At 41.0% G+C, this 25809-nt stretch overlaps 1 protein-coding gene across 1 annotated transcript in view; it reads right to left on the bottom strand.

Annotated features, from left to right (window-relative positions):
• The window catches only part of STAG1 (STAG1 cohesin complex component), a 182608-nt gene that overhangs the window by 25139 nt on the left and 131660 nt on the right, over nucleotides 1-25809 (bottom strand). Inside the window, exons 16-23 of the mRNA XM_005143055.4 lie at nucleotides 25468-25585; nucleotides 24396-24499; nucleotides 19676-19768; nucleotides 19460-19549; nucleotides 19057-19260; nucleotides 16492-16562; nucleotides 11550-11637; nucleotides 9918-9998 (exon numbers count right to left, since the gene is read on the bottom strand). Of these exons, the coding sequence (XP_005143112.1) occupies nucleotides 9918-9998; nucleotides 11550-11637; nucleotides 16492-16562; nucleotides 19057-19260; nucleotides 19460-19549; nucleotides 19676-19768; nucleotides 24396-24499; nucleotides 25468-25585 (849 nt within the window). The remainder of the gene's footprint in view (nucleotides 1-9917; nucleotides 9999-11549; nucleotides 11638-16491; nucleotides 16563-19056; nucleotides 19261-19459; nucleotides 19550-19675; nucleotides 19769-24395; nucleotides 24500-25467; nucleotides 25586-25809) is intronic.

Raw genomic sequence — 25809 nt, 5'->3', positions numbered from 1 at the left:
GGCTTCAGCAGAAAACTGCTATAAAAATATTTTATGTCCCCTTGGTTGTTAAGAGTAAAACCATGTGGCCACATTGTGACCCAGGATTAAAATAGCCCTTTCCTGAACAGTACAGCATAATATCTTCAAATTTAAGTAGTCCATGGCAGGAACAAGAATGAGCCTAATTATCACTTTTCTATTAAAACATTTCTGAAACATTTATATGCTGTTATCACTTCTTTAAGATATATGATAACAATTGTAATCTACAAATGATATTACACAGTGTGGGGGAATCTGCAGAGCACCCTCTTGTTAAGAGCCTGGATAAATAACAGTTGATACAATTAAAATATGAGTGCAATAGTGCCTGTGAACAAAACACCCAAACCTACCTGTTCTGAGGGGGTGTTTGTCTAAAGACTGATAATGCTACGAGGAAAGTTAACATGAATTTGCTTACAATTACCAGATTAAACAGTAACCTGGAGACTACAAGAAAGCTTTTGAGAAAAGGAGTCACCTTGTAAAGAAGTATGAAAGCAGCAGGAAAAGTGATCATGGAGAAGAACCTTGGGCTGGGACAGAGCAGCAGTTAAACCAAGTCAGACACCCCACCACTGCCACCACTGCCTGCGCCTGGTGGCACATATTCTCTGCTGGAAGCCATAAGCAGCCTGCATCCATCTGCAGGACTGTCAGTTTTGGGTGTGATGTGCAGGAACCTACACCTCCAATGCCTGTATGTGACTGTAGAGTGTGGAGACAGTGTTCTCACAGGAGAACGGATATTGGTACATGAGTTCTGAATAACTCTGAGGGATACAGCAAGGCCGTGGGAGGCCTGAGGAAGCCTAAGCAAGCAAGATAAGAAGAAGCTGTAATTCACTGACTTACGAGAACTGTGGACTGTTGGCAAGCGTTCAAGGTCAAGTTCTCACACCTGTGCTTAACCAATTATATGTTAGTCACTAAGGGTCTTCAAGACAAGTATCCAATCATGATATGCCAAATTGCTGTAGGTGTGTGTAAGCAATAGGATATAAGGAGTTAATGCTTTGCAATAAATGGCTTTTTGTCTGATCACATTGATCTCTGACTGAGTCCTTTCTGTGGCAAATGGCGCCCGAACAGGGACCCCCTATAAGTTCACATTGAAACGGAAGAGGGTGTGAATCGCTGGGCTGTGAAGAAATCGGCTGGAATCAATCTGGCTGGACCAAGATTGGGAGGCAGAAGCCTCGGAGGAGGGAATCCTCGGATCGGAGCCTTGTGAGCCCGGAAGACACTGCGCAGTGCAAATAAGGTGAGCAGTCAGATGGTTGGAAGGGAGCTTAAGGATGGGAAAACAATTAAGAAGAAGAAGTAATGCTTAAGCTCTTCCAACATATCCTCTCTGTGAGAGGACAGACTATGATGAAGCTATGCTAAAAAGATTGTTGCTCTGTAGTAAGGAGAAGGAGTTAATTGCGGGAGCCGGTGAAGCTTTTAATCTCGAGACTTGGGAAAAAATTGCTAAGGAAGAAGCCTCTGATTTATGGATGTTTTCAGTCCTTCTTAAGGTGAAGGGAGCAACCTTTAAAGAGACAGACTTAAAGTTAATGCTGAAATGGTTGAAGACTCATTACCCAGAGATTGATAAATCTACCGGATTTGAGATATCCTTGTGGAATGGGGCAGGAGTTAAACTGTGGAAAGGCAATGATGCTGTGAAAAGTTTGTTAGTCATTTGGAGAACTGCTTTAGAGACGTTAAAGTCAAAAAATGAGATCATGGAGACCAGCGCGCAACCACCCCCTCCCCCCCCCCCCGGCCTACCGCCCGAACCTCCACTGGTTGCTGCCACGGCTGTGAAGACTGAAGATGAGGATGAAGATGATCCTTTTGATTCAGGTCCTATTGACCCCGAGAAGGAGCCTGTGCGTGTTCATCAGTTTGCTGTTGCTGCTCCTGAGATTCTGACGCTCGATAATGCCAATGCTGACCTGGATGGTGCTTTTGACCTGGAGCCTATTCATCCAGAAAAGAAGCCTGATTTATATCCCCCAGATCCTCCTGATAAATGGGCAGCTGTAAAGGGAGAAGTGAGATGGGTGGGGGATGCAGATGTATTGCAGTTTCCCGTGGTGTGTGTGCTTCCCACTTGAGATGGGAAGGTCTCTTGTATGCTCTTATCAGGGGTATTGGGCAGACTGTAGCAGACTGTGGAGCTGGGACCCCATATACAACTCCTTTAATACAGTCTGTCTGTGATACTCATGTACTAGAAGTTAGTAAATATAAGTATGTCCATGTTTCTATCAACCCTTGGAAACCTTTATAGATATTTCTGGCAACTTCTTCCAACATAGGCTGGCCACCTGTGTCGGAATGAGTGTGCATTTTGGTCAGTATAAAAGCCCAAGCCTCATGCAATGTGAGGGAGGCAGAGCCTCTGCAGAGACACCCACTAAGGCTGAGCCTGCCACCTTGCACTGTGATGATGCTTCTCGGAGCTGGTTTCCTGATAGTCTTCACAAGGTCCTTGTGCCACGTCCTGCATGTGGGACTATGTAGTGGGAGCAATGATTGTCTGGATTTTGTGTTTCAAATATTGTAGTTGTGTGGAGTGTGCTTGTGGGATCCCAAGCATATGTGTGTGTGTGTGTTGAGGGCAGGCAGTGTTCTGTATATTTTTTGTTGTCAGGTTCATGTAAAAGTTCTAACAGGTAGGAGTTCAATATTTTGGGCAAGAAAGGGTTAATGCAAAAGTGCGGCAGGTATTTATGGTTGCTGCTGCTGAGGAGGTTGCTGTTGACAGGCCGGTGGTTTTAGCTGTGCAAACCAGGGTGAGCGACTTAAAAAAAAAAAGAAAAAATGGGTAATGATAACTCATTCTAGCTGTTATTAGTGACTGTAGTTTTGTTGTGTATTGCTTCAAGCTTGTTTTCCAGTCAGTGTACTATCAAGAGCATGTAAGGGATTTGATTCAGTGACACTGTCAGTGTGGGTCCCTGAATACGTTAGTTGAATCACCCTCTGATACAGTGGGCTGTCCAGTATGCAGACAGGCTGGTCGGACACATGGGTCTCATCCTTCTTGGGACACTGACAGGCTGATCAAATATAAAGGGTTCAAGGAAATCCCCCTTATAATGTTACAATATGGTCTGACCCATAGGGGTTAGGAACTATTGCTTTTGATTCTGCTTGTGTGACAAAAAAAAGGGGGGGGGAGTGTAATGATAGAGCAAACTCCTTGACTATTAAAAATGTGCAGTTTACTTCTGCAGCTGCTTCACATTCCGTTTGCATCAGAATGCTTCTGTTTTAAGGAATCACTTTAACCTATTTCTCAAGAACTGATAACCCGGAGGAAGGGGTATATTTCTGTCCTCCTACCTAGAGGTCCACGGCGGCTGCCTGCAAAGTTTGTCAAGCCTTGCCATGAGTGGGACAGATGAGTGGAAGAACTCGATGCATCAGCTACAGGAGCTGACCATGAATACCCCAAGCAAAATGACACAGAGGAAAACAAATGATTGCAAAACATCACTTGGGGGCAACTGAAAAGTAACAGCTTGAATATGTATGCTTGTAAAGTAGCTATTATTAGAGGCTGTGATTTTGTGTATAAAACCACCTGTATGCCACATGTTATAAAGGTTCAAGTGACTTCAAATCAGACTAAGCTTAATGAAATAATGCTACCTAGAGTAGTGGGTTGTTATGTTACACAAGCCCAGCAGTGATAGAGCAGACATACCAAATTGTAAAAAACTTTTAGTAAAACTAAAAAGGGGCACATGTTGGAGACGGTGTTCTCACAGGAGAATGGGTATTTGGTACATGAGCTCTGAATAACTCCGAGGGATACAGCAAGGCCGTGGGAGGCCTGAGGAAGCCTAAGCAAGCAAGATAAGAAGAAGCTGTAATTCACTGAGTTATGAGAACTGTGGACTGTTGGCAAGCATTCGAGGTCAAGTTCTCACACCTGTGCTTAACCAATTATATGTTAGTCACTAAGGGTCTTCAAGACAAGTATCCAATCATGATATGCCAAATTGCTGTAGGTGTGTGTAAGCAATAGGATATAAGGAGTTAATGCTTTGCAATAAATGGCTTTTTGTCTGATCACATTGATCTCTGACTGAGTCCTTTCTGCGGCAGTAGAGTGCTTTGTGGGTGTGGGTACACATGAAGCTGGAGCACTCACATGTCCAGCAGCAGCCATGTCTAAGCAGGGATCTCATACTCCCCGAAAGAAGGGCAATGGGCCTGTACTCCACATATCCTGTGAGGGCTGGGGTGTGCACATGTAACTCTTGAGCTGAGTGTGTCTTGGGGAGGGATTAGCATAACTTGTGAACAGTTACAAGAACATAGTTTGACATTTGTAGGCATACATTAGCATTGTTCCATGATTATAAAAGTGTCCAGTATTCTGGTTTACCTACGGTATAGCTGATAACTTATCCTGAGGATGACTTCAAGAGAGCAGACTTTGGCCTCTTCAGGAACCTGCTTAGCAAGGTTCCATGGGATATAGCCCTAGAGTGTAAGGGGGCCCAAGACTCTTGGTTAATATTTAAGGATCACCTGCTACAAGCTCAGGAGTGTTGCATCCCGACTAGAAGGAAGTGCAGCAGGAGGGCCAGGAGACCTCCTTGGATGGATAAGGAGCTGCTGAGAAAAATGCACAAGAAAAAAGAGGCTTATAAAAGGTGGAAACAAGGACAGGTGGCCTGGGATGAATACAGGATGTTGTCAGGGTAGTTAGAGACCAAGTTAGGAAAGCTAAGGCCCAATTGGAGCAAAACTTGGCAAGGGATGTTAAAGATAATAGGAAGGGATTTTATAGTTATGTAGCGGCTAAAAAACAGACTAAGGACAATGTAGGCCCCTCCGGAAGCTTTCGGGAGAACTGGCTACACAGGACTTGGAGAAGGCTGAGGTCCTGAATGGCTTCTTTGCCTCGGTCTTCACTGGAAAAGGCTCTGACCGCACCACCCAGGTCTTGGAAGGCAGATGCAGGGACTGTGAAAACCTAGACCTTGGGCCCATTGTACATGAGGATCTGGTTCGAGACCATCTTAAGAACCTGAATGTACACAAGTCCATGGGACCTGATGAAATCCATCCGCGGGTCCTGAAGAAGCTGGCGAATGAACTTGCAAAGCCACTGCCCATCGTATTTGAAAAATCATGGCAGTCAGGTGACGTTCGCAACGACTGGAAAAAGGGAAATATAACCCCCATTTTCAAGAAGGGGAAAATGGATGACCCGGGGAATTACAGACCAGTCAGTCTCACTTCTGTGCCTGGCAAAATCTGGGAGCAGATTCTCATGGAAGGCATGATAGGGCACATGAAAAAGAGAAAGGTGCTTGGTGACAGCCAGCATAGCTGCCCTAAGGGGAAATCCTGCCTGACCAATTTGGTGGCCTTCTATGACGGGGCTACAAAAGTGATGGACAGGGGTGGAGCAGTTGACATCATCTACCTGGACTTGTGCAAAACATTCGACACTGTCCCACATGACATCCTTGTCTCTAAATTGGAGTGTCATCAATTTGATAGGTGGACCACTCGGTGGATAAAGAACTGGCTGGATGGTCGCACTCAAAGAGTTGTGGTCAACGGTTCAATGTCCGGCTGGAGATCAGTAATGAGTGGTGTCCCTCAGGGATTGGTGTTGGGACCAGTCTTGTTTAATATCTTTGTCGCTGACATGGACAATGGAATTGAGTGTGCCCTCAGCAAGTTTGCCGATGACACCAAGCTGTGTGGTTCTGTTGATACGCTAGAGGGAAGGAATGTCATTCAGAGGGACCTTGACACACTTGTGAGGTGGGCTGATGCCAACCTCATGAAGTTTAACCATGCCAAGTGCAAGGTCCTACACCTGGGTCAGAGCAATCCCAGGCACAGCTACAGGTTGGGCAGAGAAGAGATTCAGAGCAGCCCTGCGGAGAAGGACTTGAGGGTGTTAGTCAATGAGAAAATGAACATGAGCCAGCAGTGTGCACTCACAGCCCAGAAAGCCAACCGTATCCTGGGCTGCATCAAGAGGAGCGTGACCAGCAGGTCGAAGGAGGTGATCCTGCCCCTCTACTCTGCTCTTGTGAGACCTCACTTGGAGTATTGTGTGCAGTTCTGGTGTCCTCAACATAAAAAGGACATGGTACTGTTAGAACAAATCCAGACGAGGGCCACGAGGATGATCAGGGGACTGGAGCACCTCCCATATGAAGACAGGCTGAGAAAGTTGGAGCTGTTCAGCCTGGAGAAGAGAAGGCTGCGTGGAGACCTCATAGCAGCCTTCCAGTATCTGAAGGGGGCCTACAGGGATGCTGGGGAGGGACTATTCATTAGGGACTGTAGTGACAGGACAAGGGGTAACGGGTTGAAGCTTAAACAGCAGAGGTTTAGACTGGATATAAGGAAGAAATTCTTTACTGTTAGGGTGGTGAGGTACTGGAATGGGTTGCCCAGGGAGGTAGTGAATGCTCCATTCCTGGCGGTGTTCAAGACCAGGTTGGATGAAGCCTTGGGTGATATGGTTTAGTGTGAGGTGTCCCTGCCCATGGCAGGGGGGTTGGAACTAGATGATCTTGAGGTCCTTTTCAAACCTAACTATTCTATGATTCTATGTGCTGCCCTGACTGCAAGTTAATTATGTGTTGACTTCATCCTAATTTGATTTAAACCACAGTTTTTCCCAGCCACACATAAAATGCTAGAGACCGACACATCTGCCAGAGTCCAAAACATACTGTAATATAAAGTGTCTCTCAGAAAGCAATAAATATGCCCTGGGCTTGGGCACAATGCCCAGGACAGTTTCCAAACAAGGGCAATCCTCTCAGCAGACAGGCTGGATTTTTGGAAGAGCCATCTCAACACCAGGATGAAGAATAACTGAATTCCAGAACAATTCTGTTCCCAACTGTATAGCCCTGGTTGTTGTGTGTGACTTTGCTCTAGAACCAACACCCAACATTCTTAAACAATGCTGAACTCTTCTCAGAACTCATTTTCAGAGAAATCTTACCAGAAGCACCCATCCTGCCTCAAACTCCCTGCAATAAAATGTACACCTCATGGATGCAGAGCATGCCTAATTGAGAAATGTAAACCTTGCAAATATATGCTCACTACAACCAAACTAAGTACTTCCTCCCACAGAAACAGAACACCCTTGAATATTGTACTTAGCAACTGAATGGCTACGTGGTAACTAATTAGGTGAAACAGAGCAGCTACTGTTTGCCAGCATGAGCTCACACACATGACCCATCTGGCAGCAGACATTTCTTAGAAATCAACCCCTCCATCTCTGATCTCTCAACTTGGGTGCTTAAGATAAATCTAAAAAATCATCTTCTAAACACAAGCCTGGGAACAAAAAATCATAACTCTAAGGGGTACAAAAAAACAAGGCCTCAGGATGGGGTTTATGACAGACAATAAATTCCCTTCTCCCCAATTAGCCTTTTCATATTTTATTTTTCTTCCCCACTATCCAGCTCCTACTTCCCTCCTACTGTCTTACCGTCTTGCCTTCCCTTGCCCCCACCACCCTATAGGTAGCAATGACCTTTTCCTTTTCTTTCAGAGACAGTTTATGTGATCTGTATCTAAGCAGAATCCAAGCAATTGCTCTCAGCTTGTATTTTTCTTTGTAATCTCCTGCTTTTATTTTAAACCCGAAAGGTTTGCGTGTCCAAAAGCCTCTCTAATTTTTACAGCTATATCCATTGGTTTACTAAAGATACCACTTCAGCCTACAAACCATCACACCCCTCTGTTGTTAGAACCTTACAGCTACAGCAAAGTCACACCAGGAAGCTGGATGGACCTACATACTGAAATACTGCATCAGAAATGTTCCTGTTAAAGCCTGACTATTTAGAAATTGCTCATGAAGTTCCCTATTTTTCATTCTGAGATGCTTGTGTTAATGCTTTTGTCTTCCCATATATCGTACTTTAGATGTGATCCCCTTTTAATGCCTACTAATTTATAGGCCAAATCACAACTTATAAAACAACCATGGGCAAAATGATCTCCTAATGAATTAAATGACAGATATAGTGCAGATCAGATGTATTTTCACAGTGAATAAGTTACAATGGAGAGTTTGACAGAAAAAACTCTCACAGAACAAAATGCTATAACCACATCACACTTGCAAATTTCTTTCTATCCCATTTCTGTGGTGAGCACAGCTGCGGTTGCTACTGGCCAGGTATGAAGAGCCAAAGGGCATTAATGAAGACTACTCTTGAACTAAGCATGTAGATACACTTATTACTTTTATAAAGGGTTAGAAGAAACACCAAACACTAAGTTAATAACAGCTCTCCAGGTTACAGTAATTATGATTTTCATTCAGGATTCCAGAAGCAGAATTGATATGTACTTCAAATGGTCATTCTTGATGGAGCTTTCATAGTTCTTTCCATTCCTATGAACTACATTATGAATCATGACTAATACAAATCAGAATAGTATTAGAAATATATGAAAGATCAGGGCTATTCTGCATTCATCACATAAAATAATGCCTCATGCAAATGTATCCTATTTGGAAAAAGTAGGCAAAGCCATACAACTGCACTAAGCTTGCCTGCTAGAACAGTCGCTGAAATAAATAAAGGTCTTTTTCAGTTTAACTGGACCATCATGGTTATATTGCAAACAACAGCTTGTATTTATACTTTGATATGAAAATGCAAAGCTTCTGACCAGGTTCTATACACAAAGATGCTGTATGTATTAGCCACTAGCTGTAGTTTAGAAGCAAGAGAACAATGAAGCTTTCTCCCAGCAATGCTGACAGCTATCACTCTGCGCCACCTATGTTATACTGCAGCAATTTACTGCATTTAGCTCCAAAAAATGGAGAAATGCAGTGGAAGGATATGTGAATCTTACCAAATGTTTGGCCTCATGACATTTGCACCAAGAGTCCATTGCTACTCAAGGCATCCAGCAAATGGGATATATTCAGTTTTCTCAGTTATAAGGATTCAGGATATAACATTATATACTACCAGAATGCTAAAGAGAAATAAGCTAAAGAAGCTAAGAGAGGAAAATGAGAATGAAAGTAAAGAATAAAGAATACTAATTATTCTTTTTTTTAGTAGCTTTTAAAAATCTCAATATATGTCTATTCAAAATAACTCAAAGAATTTACATTGTATTTTTATTGTTTTATGTGCATAAAAAGCTTATTTTAGTAGTACTTTAGTACAGTATCTTTTTCTTTTTGATGCTGATGGCAAAATATGCTTGCTACTTCAGCTTCCGTATAATTTTCATTTGATGCATTACTTTCGAAAAAGCCCTAAAAAGACAGGATGTTGGCCCTGATTGAGAAAGGTCCTAGGAAAGGAAATTTTTACAAATAAGTTACATGTAACATTGTTTTTACTGCATTACACTTGCATGCACTCACTTTTTATTAGTAATCATTTGGTAGTGACCCTACATTTCTATTTAGCACCATAAGAGATGAAAGTAAAAGGTAAGCAAGGTAAACACAGATAAATATTAAGCTATCTGTGGTATACAGACCAAAAGTATTGTTTACAACTATTAGGGAAGTATTGTCAACAACAGTTACTCATCCATTCCTGCAAACTGATGTACTCACAATAAAGTGCATTTATCTTCAGCAATACAAATGTAAGAATCTAGTATAGCTAGTACAGCTAGTATAAAACCTTGATAAAGACAAGCTTTAGCTGTTTGTACAGCTTTTATAGACATATGCATGATGACAAATACATCCTGAAATATTGAATAAATCAAAACACCAACATTTTGTATGTTTCATGACATGAAATGACAGTACAGCAGGTGGAGTTACAGAGAATGAAGTCTAATGCCTTCTTAGGCAAGTCGTGTTTCTTCACTAAAATCTGTGTGATCAAATGTCTACTTACTTTGGAAGGGGAACCTTCAGTGATTTTCACCAGCTGCCAGAGGATAGAGTAATGGGAACACTGCAATGCCTGAACAACAATCTGTAACAGAGAGAATATAAAGAATTCCAGCACACTGGAAATATCAAGCATATTAGTAAAGTGTATGTAGAATTTATAATGCATTTTGGGGAGAAAAAATAAGAGCAGTTCTTAAATAGTACTTTTTGGTTTCAATTATGTTTTTCCTTAGTTTGGTGCAATAAGAAATGAGCCTATTACAGGTGAAAAATATATAAATGCTGGGAAATGGAACAGAAAACTGTGCATTAGAGTACAGAAAGAGGTGATGTCACAGGATGCTGAAAGTGCAACCCAACATCTACATCTCTCACATCAAAAGCATCAGTTCAAATATAAAACAGTCTGAAAATTTGTTCCACTGTTTAACCAACAGCGCAATTGCTAAAAAAAAAAAGGGAGAAAATACAAATTGCCTCATGGAGAAGACCAGGCTCATACTTATGGAACCCATAAAAATCTTTAAAATTTCAAATCTCTATTAGGCGCTAAGAATGTCAAAACCTTTTTGGCTTGAAGATGCTTCCATCAGTCAGTGGTTCTGTGCAGAATAAATCAAGTTTGTAACAGCTTTAATCACTTCAAAGTACTTTTTTAAAAGGTATGGGTAAAGATTAAAAATCATTCCTTTTCAGTGAACTTCTTCAAGTGGACTGAGGGAAGAAACACTGAGGATAGTTCAGATTTCAGAACGTTGTTCTTAACTTCTTACAGAAATACCTGGGGAGCCATATCACTCTGAAACCCAGAAACTCAAGATGCCTGGTAGCTGAATGTACAGTTTTTATCTTCTGGCCCCTTCCCTCCAGGTAGCACAATTCCAACACTAAGTAGCAACCTCAGAAAGAGCAGAAGGTCCCAGACCTTAAAGCCATGACTTTCACATGGCGTGTGGTGACATGCCCTCCATATGGTCCATTTTAGAAAATAACTTTATGGAATTTCATGAGATTTTTTTTTCCTAAATGAAGTTGATTTAGACTGAACAACTGGCTTCTAATTGAAATAAAATTATAACTTAAAATGTGCTGAAATGCTGGAGTAGGCACTCAGCAGTCTAAACTGGAATCCTGGGAGAATCTGAAATGACCCTTGTGCTCATCCATTAGAGATTAAGACCAAACTGGGAAGAAACAAAGTCCAAGATGTGTCTACTCTAAGAACCCCACTGGAAAGGCTGGCCAGCATCCCTGCTAAATATTCTCGGTTCCTGGTTTTCATAAACTTCCATTACCTTCACTGCACACCAGTAACTTGTGATAATACTAATTGCAGCCAAGGTTTACAAATGTTGGGTTTCAGTGTAAACATCATGATTTACGCATTGATTTTCACAGCAAGGAACATTAGTTATTCCTTACTTCACAGTTGAGGAAGTAGCTCAAAAATCTCATATACCAAGATTTTTCACCTCCTCATCAGGGCCTCACTACAGTATAAATTTCATTCAAAACTCCATGGTTTTCCTAAATAACTGCAGTCTAATGCATTAATCTTTTGAATTTCTCAATTAATAGACTCTCTAAAACTTTGAATCCCCAAATGATGCAGTGCAGATATTGCTCACTGTACCTGTTCTGGCATAGCTCCATGTTCAATTCCAGTTCTTAGTAATCTGTAGCAGTTACTGAACAGATCCCATTTTGTGAGATCATGCGCACTAGAATGAGAGGTAACAAAGAGGGATTAGTTGTGTTCCTCAAAACTCCACATGACAGCAAGAATATAGTCTGGTGTGGCATCTCAGTGAGCTTTGGTATTTTTGCAAAGCTGTGACAATCCAGCCTGCTGACAAAGCAGCTGCACAATTAGCTCACACCATGCTAAAAGCAGAAGTTAGGCTTTTGGATAATTGAGGAAAAATATTTTATTTCATGGGAATTCTGTAGGAAGGAGATAAACTCTCTGCATATCATACACCTTTAAAGGTTACTTAAGTGTAGCTACAAATTCCTCCTGAGTGTTGCCTCTAAATCATCTTTCCTTTTCAGTTCTAAACACTGACAGAACTCCAGAAGGCACTTTTCTGGCACTACAACAAAAACTATGGCCAAAGCCATAGTTAAAATTGAATTAAAAATGGCTTTAAGCAGAATTAAATTACAGATTTTTCTGCTGTATCATTTGGAGAAAAATAATATAAATTAACACTAGATACTAAACAGCCTGAAATATCTAAAGTAAGACAGCATGGCATGATGTACACAAGACAGGTGGTTGCCACCCCCCATTCATTGTTTCACATTTCAGTTGTAGCAACTTGATTCACCATTGAGAGGAATACAAGTGAGATTAGCAACATACATTAAACAGCTTCTCAGACCTCAAGGCTTGTGATACAGCTTTTTTCAATACACAGCTGAGAAAAGCCATGAACCTGCTTGGAGGGCTGGAGCACCTCTCCTATGGACAGACTTGAAAGAGTTGGGGTTGTTGAGCCTAGAGAAGGATCCAGAAAAGCCTTAGAGCAGCTTTCAAGGGCCTAAAGGGGCTACAAGAAATGTGGAGAGGGGCTTTTTACAGGGGTCTGTAGTAGCAGAACACAGGGGAATGGCTTTTTCCTGACAGAGAGGAGGCTGAGATGAGACATTAAGAAGTTCTTCCCTGTGAGGGTGCTGAGGCCTAGAGAAGCTGTGGCTGCCCCATCCCTGGCAGTGTTCAAGGCCAGGTTGGACAGGGTTTGGAGCAACCTGGTCTAGTGGAAGGTGTCCCTGCCTGTGGCAGGGTGTTGGAACTGGATGAACTTTAAGGTCCCATCAAACCCATTCTGTGATTTTATAATTCTATGAAATCCAGAAGAAATTACAAAACATCAGGTTGCCTGAAAGATACAAATTCTCTCTCACAAAATTTAACACTTTTTTTCTGCAGTGGAATTTAACAGATTATTTTAAACAGTTTAGAATATGTTTGTAAAAGACTGAGGCACCTCAGAATAATCAGAATTGTGGTGATTATTTATGGTGATTTAAATATTCACCTGGAAGAAGGGATTCTCAGTTTGGCAAGTGTAAATTAGGTAAAGCTGGCTCTTGCATCTGGCTCCCTTTCATCCCAGCACCTTGGTCACCAAGACACACTCACTTTTCCCACCCCTTTGTGTCTTCCCTGCTTTGGAGCCTCCTCATTTTGTTTAAATAATTAACTACCCTGCTCAGCTAGAAAAAATAATTCTCTAGTTTTGAAACAGAGCAAAGCTGAAATCAAGACTGGGAATACCCAGATCCTGCTGAAAGCCTAGTATGAAATGCTTCCAGTCTGGAGTGTGTCAGCCCTGGAAAACCTCACTGATTAAGTTTCACAGAAAACATTAATGGCCTTGTGCTGAGAGCAAGTGAAATATGCCTGATGGTTGTGTCATTAAGCCAAGGTGCATCTTGCCTTGTAGCTCAAATCCATGCATAGAGCAACAGGAAAACTTAAAACCAAAAGGAAACAAGAATGTAAAAATATCGCCTCTACCTTTGAATCTGGATGGTCTTCAAAGTATGAAAATAAAATGTTTCATAGATAAATTACAGGTTGTCAGAGAACTGCCTTGGACTCTCTGACTAGCGATATTAAGCATATTGTTTCTGCTTCAGCGAATCACAAGAGTTGCTAGTAAGGCAGAGTTGTACCTCCTTAATTACAGAGCTGTAATTAAAGCAGAAAAATCTCCTTGGTGTGCAGAGGAAGATATCAGCACAGATTATCCCACAGGGAATAGGAAAGGAAAAACTGTCTCATTTCCACATTTTCATATTAAGAGTCCCCCATGTCAGGCAGCTGTCATGGGGGGGCATGCCCCACTGACCTGGCAGCTGGGGGGCACCTGAGCTCTGTGCTCTGAGCCTGGCCTTACAGCTGATCTCAGGAAGAGCTTTTCAGCTTCCAAAACAGAAAAATCTCAACTATATACATATTGCATAGGATCTCTCCATATACACTTCCTTAAAGAAGAGCCTCTTTAAATTTAGGCACATTGCAGCACATCGTTGTCTTTTCTGAACTACTTAGCAGTCAAAACAATAGTTATAAAGGTACCTTGGACACAGCACAATTCTCCACAGAGGTTCAGATTGGCACAAATGCTCCAGAATGAAAAACCACACAACACAGAATTTTTCCTTTGTCCCTCTATGTCAGAGAGTCTTCACAGATTACAGAAAACATTTCATCCAGGGTTTCTTTTCATCCCTATAGATAGCACTGTCTGCTGGGCATGTTTCTGCCAGGAAGTAGTTAGATGAAGTAAAGGTACCAGTTTCACAATGTTCTGAAAGCATGGCAAGAAGCAGCTTAGAAAACTTCCTTTTCACCCAAAAAACGGCTTCTCTTTTTGAAGATACACAATGTGAGAGAAGCTGTACCTCGGACTTTGAACAGCTGTGCTAGATACAGTCTAATTTCTCTACTGAGGTTTCATTTATCATCCTTTCTACTACCTCTGGATATAACAAACTTCTGAGTAACTCAGTCTGAAGGATGCACTGGTCAACTACTAGAAAGAAGCTTAAGCAAACGGTTTTTACAACAGGTAGAGAAGATCTGGTCTGACCATGAATTTACCTACCTGGGTAGTGTCCTGACTGATACTGATGCTTATACTGACTCTCAAGAGTTACTCTAGCTACTGCAGGCTTATGAAGCCAGTGTGGAGGCAGGAAGGAATCAAATTCAAAATCATATTTGAGGACTACTGGACAGTAATACCAACAACCCTGATTTCTAAATGTGAAACATTTTCTATACAAGACAGCATCAAAGGGCACATCCACACTAATGGAGGTGATGCTTGAGATTCACACATCTTGCATTGAATTAACTGAAGTAATTATGTAAGAAATGTTGGTATTTTGCAGTATACAAACTGCTACAGCACTGGTGTGCTATGCATGAAAGTTCAGATGAATTAAGCTGGAGTCAGTATAGAAAAATTGCCTCCATCTACTTAAGGACAGAAAAATCTCTATAAGTATCAGTGAGACCCTGGCAAAAAAAGAAGCCCAAGTATATAATTCAGGTATTCAGAAGACCTCAAGAAGATTTGTTCTTGCATTCTGAAAACTTGGAAGGAAGCATTGTAATGATGAATTTCATTTGTATTGCAATACTGATATCCTTGTTTTATGAAAAGGCATGAATTAAAAAGTGTGCTGTGAGCCCTCTTGGAAAAAGGATTACCTTAGGCTTGGGCAATCTCAGCAGGGAAGCTTTTTGGTCTGGAAAGCTTTCCTAATAATCCCCTGTATTTCCACCTTGCTGGGCTGCTTCTTCTTAAGACATGAAAAAGCAGCAACTACCAAGCAACCACAAGCACAGATAAGGTACAGAGGAGGTTCTCTCACTGGAAGAAGAGATGAATTTGTTTCTTTTCAAAGCCTCAGCAACAACTTTATCAGTGCACATATATAAGATTGGAAAGGCATCAGTTGTCAGCCTGCAATTTCAGCTTCTTCCATTGATTTAATTTCTTTTGGCTCCCAATTGGTGACAGATAATATCAGACAACAGCCACTGTTTTTGAGATGAGAAAGCTCAATGCAAGATTTGAATTGAAGATCCTATCTCAAAGCTAAACATTCAGCAGAAATTGCCTTGGATGGTATGATTGTTTCCTTTCACAAAGAAATCACATAGGACATTACATTCAGTAGAGAAATTACATGATTTCATTACTTCATTATATACAAGCAGATATTAATTAGAATTTCTCATTGAACTATAACCATAAATAACAAAACAGCTGAGAAATAATACAGAGCTGCCCTTCAGCTTTCATTCTTTTCTATTTTTTGAAGGTGAAGGTAGATGTCCCCAAACCCTATTTGTGTGTTATTCTGCAAGGCTTTCTTTACAGTCTGAATTAACTCCCCAGAGATTTGGAACCCAAAAGGAAAAAAATATATATGGGAGACTCAGAAAAGCTTTAAGATTTGTGCTTCTTTTTCAGATGTGAACTATAGCTTTCACCAGTCCTCTCAGAAAAGGCTGAGAAGTGGCTCCAGTGTGTTACCAGGGAGACCAAAAACCTAATTTGCACATGTGTCAGTCTGCTGCTCTACAGAAATTAGTAATGATTTAATGATCTCTGTGGGACTCCTGTTGAATGGAAACAAACAGGAGACATTTCAAAGCCATTCTGTGCAATGATCCAAGGCAGAATTCAGGATAAGCAAAGACTAAGCAGAGAAAGAAAAGAGAAACTGAATCAGTAAAAATAACTCGTGTACAAGAGTTGGCAGAAGCAAGGTCCTCTCACTTATTGCGGTAAGTAAGCATCCCCTTGTGAACTGACTGTCTGCCAAGCAGGGGAATAGGACTTTTAGTAAGACACTCATGGGTGTAAACGTATTTAGTGCAAGGGATAGCATCCTGCTTGCAAATCACATCTGTAAAAGTAACGGCACAAATGCCACTAATCATACAGCAATCTCTGTGTCATATTTCAGGCCATATATTTTCTCATTTCTTAGCACTAAGCACCACTGATACTCACTGATAAAATTTTTGAGGGAAAAAAATCACCTACTTGTGAAAAGAGGTTAACCTCTTTAATGTGGACAGCACATTGTATATATCATCATCATCAGCTTCTTCCCCCTGAAAATGAAAGGAAATCCATTAAAGTTCAGCAATCCAGCAGAGAACATTACTGCACAGGGGGAGCAGATTTCTTTGAGGGTTTATGCTGATGTTCAACTGTCTCCAAATTTTCCAATGACTTACATCTAGATCCTATAACAATAATATTTAAATAACCACTGCATAGCACTAGGAAATAAGTGAGATCATCTGACAATATTCAGCAGTACCACTGTGTTAATACTCAAATCAGTATTCTCCAGCAGTAGAAATCATTCCCAAGAATAAAACCTGAGTTTTTTATGTTATTTTACAAAAACGACTGAATCATCAGCTTTAACCACCAGCTGACAAAAGTGCTACAAGAATAAAGACAAACACTTTTCATTCTCCACACCAGAAACCTGCAGGTATCAACAGCAAGTTTTTTAATATTATCAATGGAAAAATGTCTTTCTTTTCATATCCTTCATTGCTGTTCACTGTGTTACAGCCCACAACGTATGCCAATCCCAGGATGTGCATAGATTCACATACATTGAGAGCTGGATGGAAGGTTGGTGTTTTTTAATTTAGATTTTACAAATCTGAGGTAACAACAGTCCAAGACTAAATACTGCACATTTCAATCAAAACTTTCATTTTTTTTTCTTTCTGGCATTAAAAAATATTATTATCCTAATACTTTATGCAAACTGAATAGCAAATTCTCCTAGTGAAGCAAGTTACTTTCAAAAGAGAGTTCTTAAACCTCTGTCAGTGGGTGCCAATGGAAAGAGCAAAGTTTGTTATTTATGGTGTCAGTTACTGGGCATCTGGTGTGGAAAACTAGGCTGGTTCTGAAGCTGGCAGTCCCACTCCATCCCTTTTTTGCTACCCAACTCAGCAATAGATTCACAAAGTTTTTTGCCTTGGAGTTTTTGGTCCTGTTGGCCAGAGCAAGGAACTTCAGCTATCCAAGTCTATCATCCATCTACTAAAACAGCTAAGACACGTAATGTGGCATTAACTGAAAGGATTCTCTTGCTACACACAGCTGGGCAGAGATGTAGCACTGTCATGGGTTCAGCAGTAGCTCATGCTCTGCCAGGGAGGAGGGAGAGATAGGGCACCTGGTCTGGGCTAGTCGGGGAGGTATTCCATACCACAGCACGTCCTGCTCGGGGAGGGGACTGGGAGCTGGCCAAGAGGGGAGGGGTTAGCTCTCTCTTCCGGGCTGGCCTCGTGGCGGCGGGTGGTATCGTATTCTCTCTCCCTGTTTGTCTCCTCTAACATTGATTTGTTATTGGTACCGGTAGTTATTTCTGTTATACCTTAATTGCTGGACTGATTTTACCTCAATCCGTGGGAGTTGTATTCGTCTGGCTCTCCTTCCCATCCCTCCGGGAGTGGGAAGGTGAGGGGGGGGGGGGGAGGGGAAACAAAGGGGGAACTGTGCAGATTTAGTTTAAACCACGACAAGCACAAATTCTGTAATCTTTCCATGTTCTGCTAAAGAAATTCATAAGAAAGTGCATATAAAATGGCAGACAGGTAGATAGCAAAGTAAATTAATCCTATCAAAGAATGTACAGCAACTCCACTTATTCCTGAGTTGTGGAGTGCTTGCTTCCTGCATGCACTGTCTTTTTTACTCATGTATACTCCTACGGCAGCAGAAAAATCTGTATTTACTCTGCAATGTGACACTGCATTTATACAGTATACATCTATGTGACATATTAAAGAAAAAAAGCGCTTCTTTTCTTTAATGTGCAATTCTGAAATTAAGACTGTAGATTAACTTTATATAAATTTACATAAAAAAAATTAAAGGTATCTGTCACAGTGCAATGCTCAACTAGATCTATGCAGCCCTTAAATTGTCCTTAAAAACCTTAAGAATTACAGCAAATTAAGTAATGTTACACAAAGTTAAACTGATGTAAAGCAAAAAAAAATGAGCAAGTTTTCTATTGTTATTTAATGTATTCTGTCTTATGCATTTTGAAGGATACATTCTTACAAGTAATTCCCAGGTACCTCCAGGTTTCAGACCTCTATCTTTATTTCATTCTTTCTAGAGCTCTTGCAATATGCCATTAGAAATATTTTACTAAATCCTCTCTTCCTTTCAAGACATAATCCAGTCTTCATTCTGATGCCTGCGTATCCATTTGGGACAACTGGAATCACCACAAGCATTAATGTAAATGCACCTTTCTCTGCATTTTACATCAGCCTTCATCAATTCATCCAGTTAATTTCTTACGTGGACTGTTTAAATACTAAACTAAATTTTCAGAAGCAGGACTGCTCCATGGTCTTTGTTTCACAGCATCAATGTTTTGCACGCTTAATGGCTAGTCCAAGGGATTTTCTACACAGTTATATAGCTCCAAATAGTTAGGAAATAGCTACTGCTGCACTATATCTTCAGATGGGTAATTTAATGACTTGGTAAGCATGTTTTCTGCAGTTCATTATACTGTATTTTAGAGAGTTTAACAAAATTAATTTTAAGAAAACAAACCTCCTGCAGCAGATCTTCTACAGAATGGTTGAATCGATCCACAAATTCATCAATAAGTTGGCTGTGGGCTATGTCAACTCTGTTCTGGATTGTATATTCTTCACTACAGAGTATGCTGTAGGTTTTGCTGCAGGCTTCAAGAACATCTGATTCCACGTGCTTTTCCACAACAAACTTAATCTGTTTCAATAAGGCATCCAAATGCTGTAGATCAGAAAAGAAGTTCAGCTTTCACCTCACCTGAACAATGAAACTCAAAGAAAAAAGTCATTCAAAGAATACACCAAATCAAGGTTAGATTACTAATATGCAAGATGCAGGCACACTGCTGTGGCACTAGAACAGTAATCGGATATTTGAAAGCAACCTTTGCTTGAAAGACTTCTTGCTCAGTGTACTGTACCTTTTCCATTCTGCCCGTGCTATAGATTTCCAGATCAAAATACTGAGGGATTTGCAGGAGATTTGCAACCTTCTCGGCATCAGCAGAATACTAGAACATCATTGAAATAAAACAAAAAAATAAGTGAAGTAAAAATAAATACCTACACTACAGAATGAAAAAAATTAAAGATAACTCCAAATACCAGCAAGAGATTTCTTTTGTTGAAAAATGTACCTTTGATAGCAACATAGGAAGTGCAATAATGAAATGTTCAGTCAATTTATTTCTATCATCTATCTGAGTTTTCCTTTCTTTTGCCGTCAAGACCTGCAAGCAACCAAAAATAACTAAAATAAATACAACTTCTGCATATGGCTTTCATTATTTTTTCTAAAGTTTGCATTACAAACAAAAATCCATGCAAGTGTATTTTTAATAAATCAAAAGAGGAGGGAATAAAACAGTCAAACACATTTGGACTGAAGAGTGATTAAATGGGAGGACTGCGTGTCTTAAGAAGCCATGATTGAAAAGGAAAATATTATATTATCCAGCATGATATTGTCTCAACACATCATCATTTTATGAAGATTGAAATTCAAATATAACTAAAGTCAGTGGAAGTTTTGCTATTGCTTCCAAGTGAATTGAGCTCTGGCTTTCACACATTAAACAATGTAAGACCTCAGGGTGAACTGAAGTATAATTCAGAAAACCAAAAGCAAAACCACACTGTGACAGTGATTTTCACTAGTAGATTCATAACCTCATCTCTAAACTGGAACATAATTCTCAGTGACAACATACATCCAAATTCACAGAATTAATTTGCAAATTTCAGTGACAGATATACCGAAGCTACTAATGCTGTCATAGCAAAACCACCTTGAAACAGTGAACAGAGAGACAATAATCAAAATGGCATGCTTCATAAAAGCTTAGATCTGGCTTTGTGGCTTCAGAAAGCAGAGACTACTTCTGAAAACAAATAACAATAATAAAATATTCAAGTTAGCTGATGATTTATGTATAGCAAAGCTGCCAGACTGCACAATAAGGGTTACAAGCTGAAGTCAGAGAAGAAACTATTTCACAAGAAGGTGAGTGCACAATTGGAAATCTGTTCCCATTTCAACTTGGAGAATATGCTAGCAAGAGATGAGAGCATGACAGACCTCTACTGACAAGTCAGAGATCCCTGCAGTTACCATCCCACAACTCATGATCTAACTGAAAAGAAGCAAAAGCTAAATGTCACACCTACATCTCTCTGTGAGGAGCAACAGCTGGAAACAAAACATGTGCTTGAATGACAGGCAGCCTATTTGTGTCAGCAGAAATTCAAGATAACCTTGGAAGTGAGGTGGAACAGATTTGTAACCAGGTTAAGACATCACTTCCATAGTACATGGCACACAGCTGGATACATACAGCAGCAGTTGCAATCCTTGTACCAACCTGCAGTCCAGCACCATGGTGTCAGCAAAAGCTGCTCGCTCACCAGAAGGCAATGCAAATGTGGCTAGGACAACCCCCCAGTCATATTCTGGTGACCTAATATTGGTATTTGGTGGTGCAATGAATTAATCTGGGCCCCCAAGCATGATCTCAAAGCTCTTTTGATCATACTGCAGAAGGTGAAACTACTGAAATGTTTTCTTTAGCTTTAAAGAAAACAATACAGATATTGAACAACTAAGACTAAGCAATTTGTTCAATTTAAGTGAACTGAAGTGTAGATCTCCTGACATAAAAAAAAATACTAGGAAAGCTGATAGTGATGCTATTTGGTGTTCCAAACAGAAAATACAAACATGAAATTCTTGTTAAATTTAAAGGTTGCTTTGTCTGCGAGAACAGTCTGCAGCTACAAAAATGTTTTAATAAATTAGGAATTTATTAGAATATACTATATAAATTTGGATACATCAAGCACGTTTAAATTGGTGCTTTCTTGGAGCTTTTCCTGGGATGCTGTTTCTGGACACGAGGTTAATCTGCTTATTAACTGCTAGCTTATAACTAACTAGCTATAAGCTAAGTAACTGCATTTAGTTTAGCAATGAAGAATGCCAAGTCTATCTCCGGATTTCACCTTCATTAAGTCTGTGGCTTTCTAACAAAGTAGTTATGATTATTTGGAACAGAACCTAACATAAGTACCAAATATTTACATGGGTTTTTTTTTCATTTTAGTCTAACCTAAATAAAAGGGGTACTATCAAAACCCAGGGAAGTACGTTTGGGAAGCTAGGACTCTTTTGGAACATAGAATCATAGAATAGTTAGGTTTGAAAAGGACCTCAAGATCATCTAGTTCCAACCCCCCTGCCATGGGCAGGGACACCTCACACTAAACCATATCACCCAAGGCTTCATCCAACCTGGTCTTGAACACCGCCAGGGATGGAGCATTCACTACCTCCCTGGGCAACCCATTCCAGTACCTCACCACCCTAACAGTAAAGAATTTCTTCCTTATATCCAGTCTAAACCTCTGCTGTTTAAGCTTCAACCTGTTACCCCTTGTCCTGTCACTACAGTCCCTAATGAATAGTCCCTCCCCAGCATCCCTGTAGGCCCCCTTCAGATACTGGAAGGCTGCTATGAGGTCTCCACGCAGCCTTCTCTTCTCCAGGCTGAACAGCTCCAACTTTCTCAGCCTGTCTTCATATGGGAGGTGCTCCAGTCCCCTGATCATCCTCGTGGCCCTACTCTGAACTTGTTCTAACAGTACCATGTCCTTTCTATGTTGAGGACACCAGAACTGCACACAGTAGTCCAAGTGAGGTCTCACAAGAGCAGAGTAGAGGGGCAGGATCACCTCCTTCGACCTGCTGGTCACGGTCCTCTTGATGCAGCCCAGGATACGGTTGGCTTTCTGGGCTGTGAGTGCACACTGCTGGCTCATGTTCATTTTCTCATTGACTAACACCCTCAAGTCCTTCTCCGCAGGACTACCATGAATTTCCTTTTTGCCCAACCTGTAGCTGTGCTTGGGATTGCTCCGACCCAGGTGTAGGACCTTGCACTTGGCATGGTTAAACTTCATGAGGTTGGCATCAGCCCACCTCACAAGTGTGTCAAGGTCCCTCTGAACGGCATTCCTTCCCTCCAGCCTATCAACCGAACCACTATCGTGGTTTAAACCAAATCCGCACAGTTCGCTCACTCACTCCCCCCCTTGCTCCCTCAACTCCCGGAGAATTAGGAAGGAGAATCCAAAGAATGTAGCCCCCATGGACTGAGATAAGAACGGTTTAATAGCTAAGGTATAACATAAATCACTACTGCCACTACTATTACAAATAATAATGATACAGCAAACAACAAGTGAAGAGAATACAACACCTCACCAGCCACTGACCCATAACTCACTCCACCCTGCCTGGCCGAGCACCGCGTGCTCCTTCCTCCATTTTCCCCAGCGCTCCACCCCTTCCGTCCCTCTCCCAGTTGCATCCTGGGCATGACGTGCTATGGTATGGAATACCTCAATGGCTAGCCTGGGTCAGGTGTCCTGTCTCTCCTTCCTCCCGGCCTCCCCTCCTCCCTGGCAGAGCACATGCTCAGAAAAGGCCCTGACCAAAAACACCCTCAAAACCTGCTCGCTATCAAGCAACTGTTCCCAGCCCAGAAGTCAAAACACAGCATTGCACCAGCTACCAAGAAGAAGAAAAATGACTGCTACGGCTGAACCCTTGACAACCACACAGCTTGGTGTCATTGACAAATTTGCTGAGGGTGCACTCAATTCCACTGTTCATTGTACCGACAAAGATATTAAACAAGACCAGTCCCAACACCGATCCCTGAAGGACACCACTCGTTACTGGTCTCCAGCTGGACATTGAACCGTTGACCACAAGTCTTTGAGTGCGACCATCCAGCCAGTTCTTTATCCGCTGAGTGGTCCACCTATCAAATTGATGACACTCAAATTTAGACAAGGATGTCATGGGGGACAGTGTCGAATGCTTTGCACAAGTCCAGGTAGATGACGTCAGCTGCTCCACCCCTGTCCATCACTTTTGTAGCCCCGTCATAGAAGGCCACCAAATTGGTCAGGCAGGATTTTCCCCTAGTAAAGCCATGCTGGATGTTGTATTTATGGAGAATACAGATGAAAGCCTATTGATCATCCTGACCGTGTGACTTACACTGAAATTCTTAAAAGCCCATGCCCAGCCTTGGGAATGGACTTCCACTGATCCCCAATCACTATAAAATAAATGAAAGAGGCAGCTAGATTGCAATATGGCTAGAATGTCACATTCTTAAATGTTTAGGGCACTCAGTGGAAAAGACGAAGAGAGCAAATACATAAAAGCACAGATGCATTCAGGCTGGTCCCAGTCCCAATCCTCCTACTCAAAGTAGACTCAATTCAGGGATCAGACCAGGGTGCCCAGGGTTTTGTCCAGTCAGGTCTCAAAAGCTGCTAAGGATAGAAACTGCACAGACTCTCAGCTTCTGTTCCAGTGCTTAACCACTCTCATGATGAGGATACTGTTAGCTTTTTTTGCAAATCCTACATCCATATTAGCAGCACATTCCCTTTTATGGAAGACAAAGTAATCTTGTTCTATTCCTAAGCTATGCACTTTCAATTCTAATTTAGATTTAATATTAAGGGCTGTAGATGCAGGTACATTTCAAGTGTAAACCAGGGGCATGCTAAAAAGACCATCTGAAAAAAAAAAAAAGATTTTCATGCTGTAACCTTTTTACTACTTGCCAATACAAAACCCTGAATCAAAACAGAGAAACAGAAACCTAAACATGTCCAGAAATAGAACGTCTACTACTTTTCTTCAAGTATGTTCACATGAAACAGGAAATGCCAATTATAAAAATCTAATTTAAAAGTGTCAAATTGTGGTATGCAAACAAGTATTTTATGTCACTGGAGTAATACACACAGGTCTGAGCTACCCACTGCAGTACCACTTACTCTCTTGCCAGTGCCTCTGCCTACTGGAGGATGTGCTTCAGCAGCTTGTCTGATTGTACACACCATCAACTCAATAAGAGCACTCTCCTGCCGGTCAGACATGGCTATGGAGGGAAAACAACAAGTCACATCAGTTCCAATATGTGTGCAAGACATCTTAAAGAAGACAAATCTGTGAATGCAGTTATGAAACACAGTGAATAGGGACAACATTTTGTCCCATTTCTAAAATCAAGGCTTTCTTGCTTCCTTTTTGAATTACCACTCACATAATCTCAGAATGGATATAGCAGAACTGAAAGAAGTCCAGAGAAATATAATCTAGAAAAAGGATGAACAAAGGGGAATATAACAAAGATCTACAAAATAAAGAACATCATGGAGGACAGAGAGCAACTAAGTATTCACTGTCCCCTTTCTTCTGTTCTTTGGGAAGTTCTTCTGGTCACATCTACAGGATCAAAACCCACCATGCTATGCATAAGCAAAGAACCGAAGTGCCTATCTACCTGCCTGTGAAGGTCCCTGAACTAGGACAATCCTGAAGGATTCTGAAGGCTCTTGAGTGACACTCCTTATCATTAAGGACTCACTGCCAACAACCTCCCTCGCTACCTTGTGCACACAGAGCTTATTAGTGAAAAGAGATTCAAAACTAATGATGAAAGAACCCCCTTACTTTTTTTTAGTTCTTGAGAATTCATTATGTTTTAACATTCTCTGGAAAATAATTAACACCTGAAGTGCCTGTCTGTTGAAAAGTCTATTAGCTATTTAATTTCTTGAAAAGCTCATTTATACACTTGTTATTTAAACATTCAGACAAGAAGTAATCCTAGCCTTTAATATCAGTGAACTACAGTATAGCACACATCACAAGATGAAAAGTGTACAAAAATGTTGCTTTTGAAACAAAGTGCATTAAAAATTGATTAAATGAAAATCCTCTTTAAATAGGCTTTCTAAACAAACCACAACATAAATACCTCTATCACCCAGGATGAAACATCTTTTTAAGGACTAATTAACAGTACTGGGCAATATCAGTAAGGTATAGTGCCTAAACAAATACCTTCTTCTCCTTGGACTGGTTCTTCCAAGAGCAATTCGGTCATACATTCCCAGTCCTTCAACAGCTCTTGAGAACTCTCCCACAAACTGTCCACCAAATAGGCTGCATGTTCATGCAACTAGAAAATCCAAAGCAACCATTAATACAGAGTTCTGGTATAGGCAGCATTTCTTCAACTTTCACCATCGTTTGGCCATGGAGAACGTCCTGGGCATGTACTCTTGTTAGTTGGAAAGAATATTCAGTTTAAAACAAACAGTGGAAGATCTTCTTCTAACTGAATGATACAATGGCATGACAATGGGACTGTATTTTAACAGAAAATGGAATAAAACCAAATTG

Source organism: Melopsittacus undulatus, chromosome 6, assembly GCF_012275295.1.
Source record: "Melopsittacus undulatus isolate bMelUnd1 chromosome 6, bMelUnd1.mat.Z, whole genome shotgun sequence".
Lineage (NCBI taxonomy): Eukaryota > Metazoa > Chordata > Aves > Psittaciformes > Psittaculidae > Melopsittacus > Melopsittacus undulatus.
Note: the sequence above shows the minus strand (reverse complement) of the source record. Positions and strands in the feature narration are given on the sequence as shown.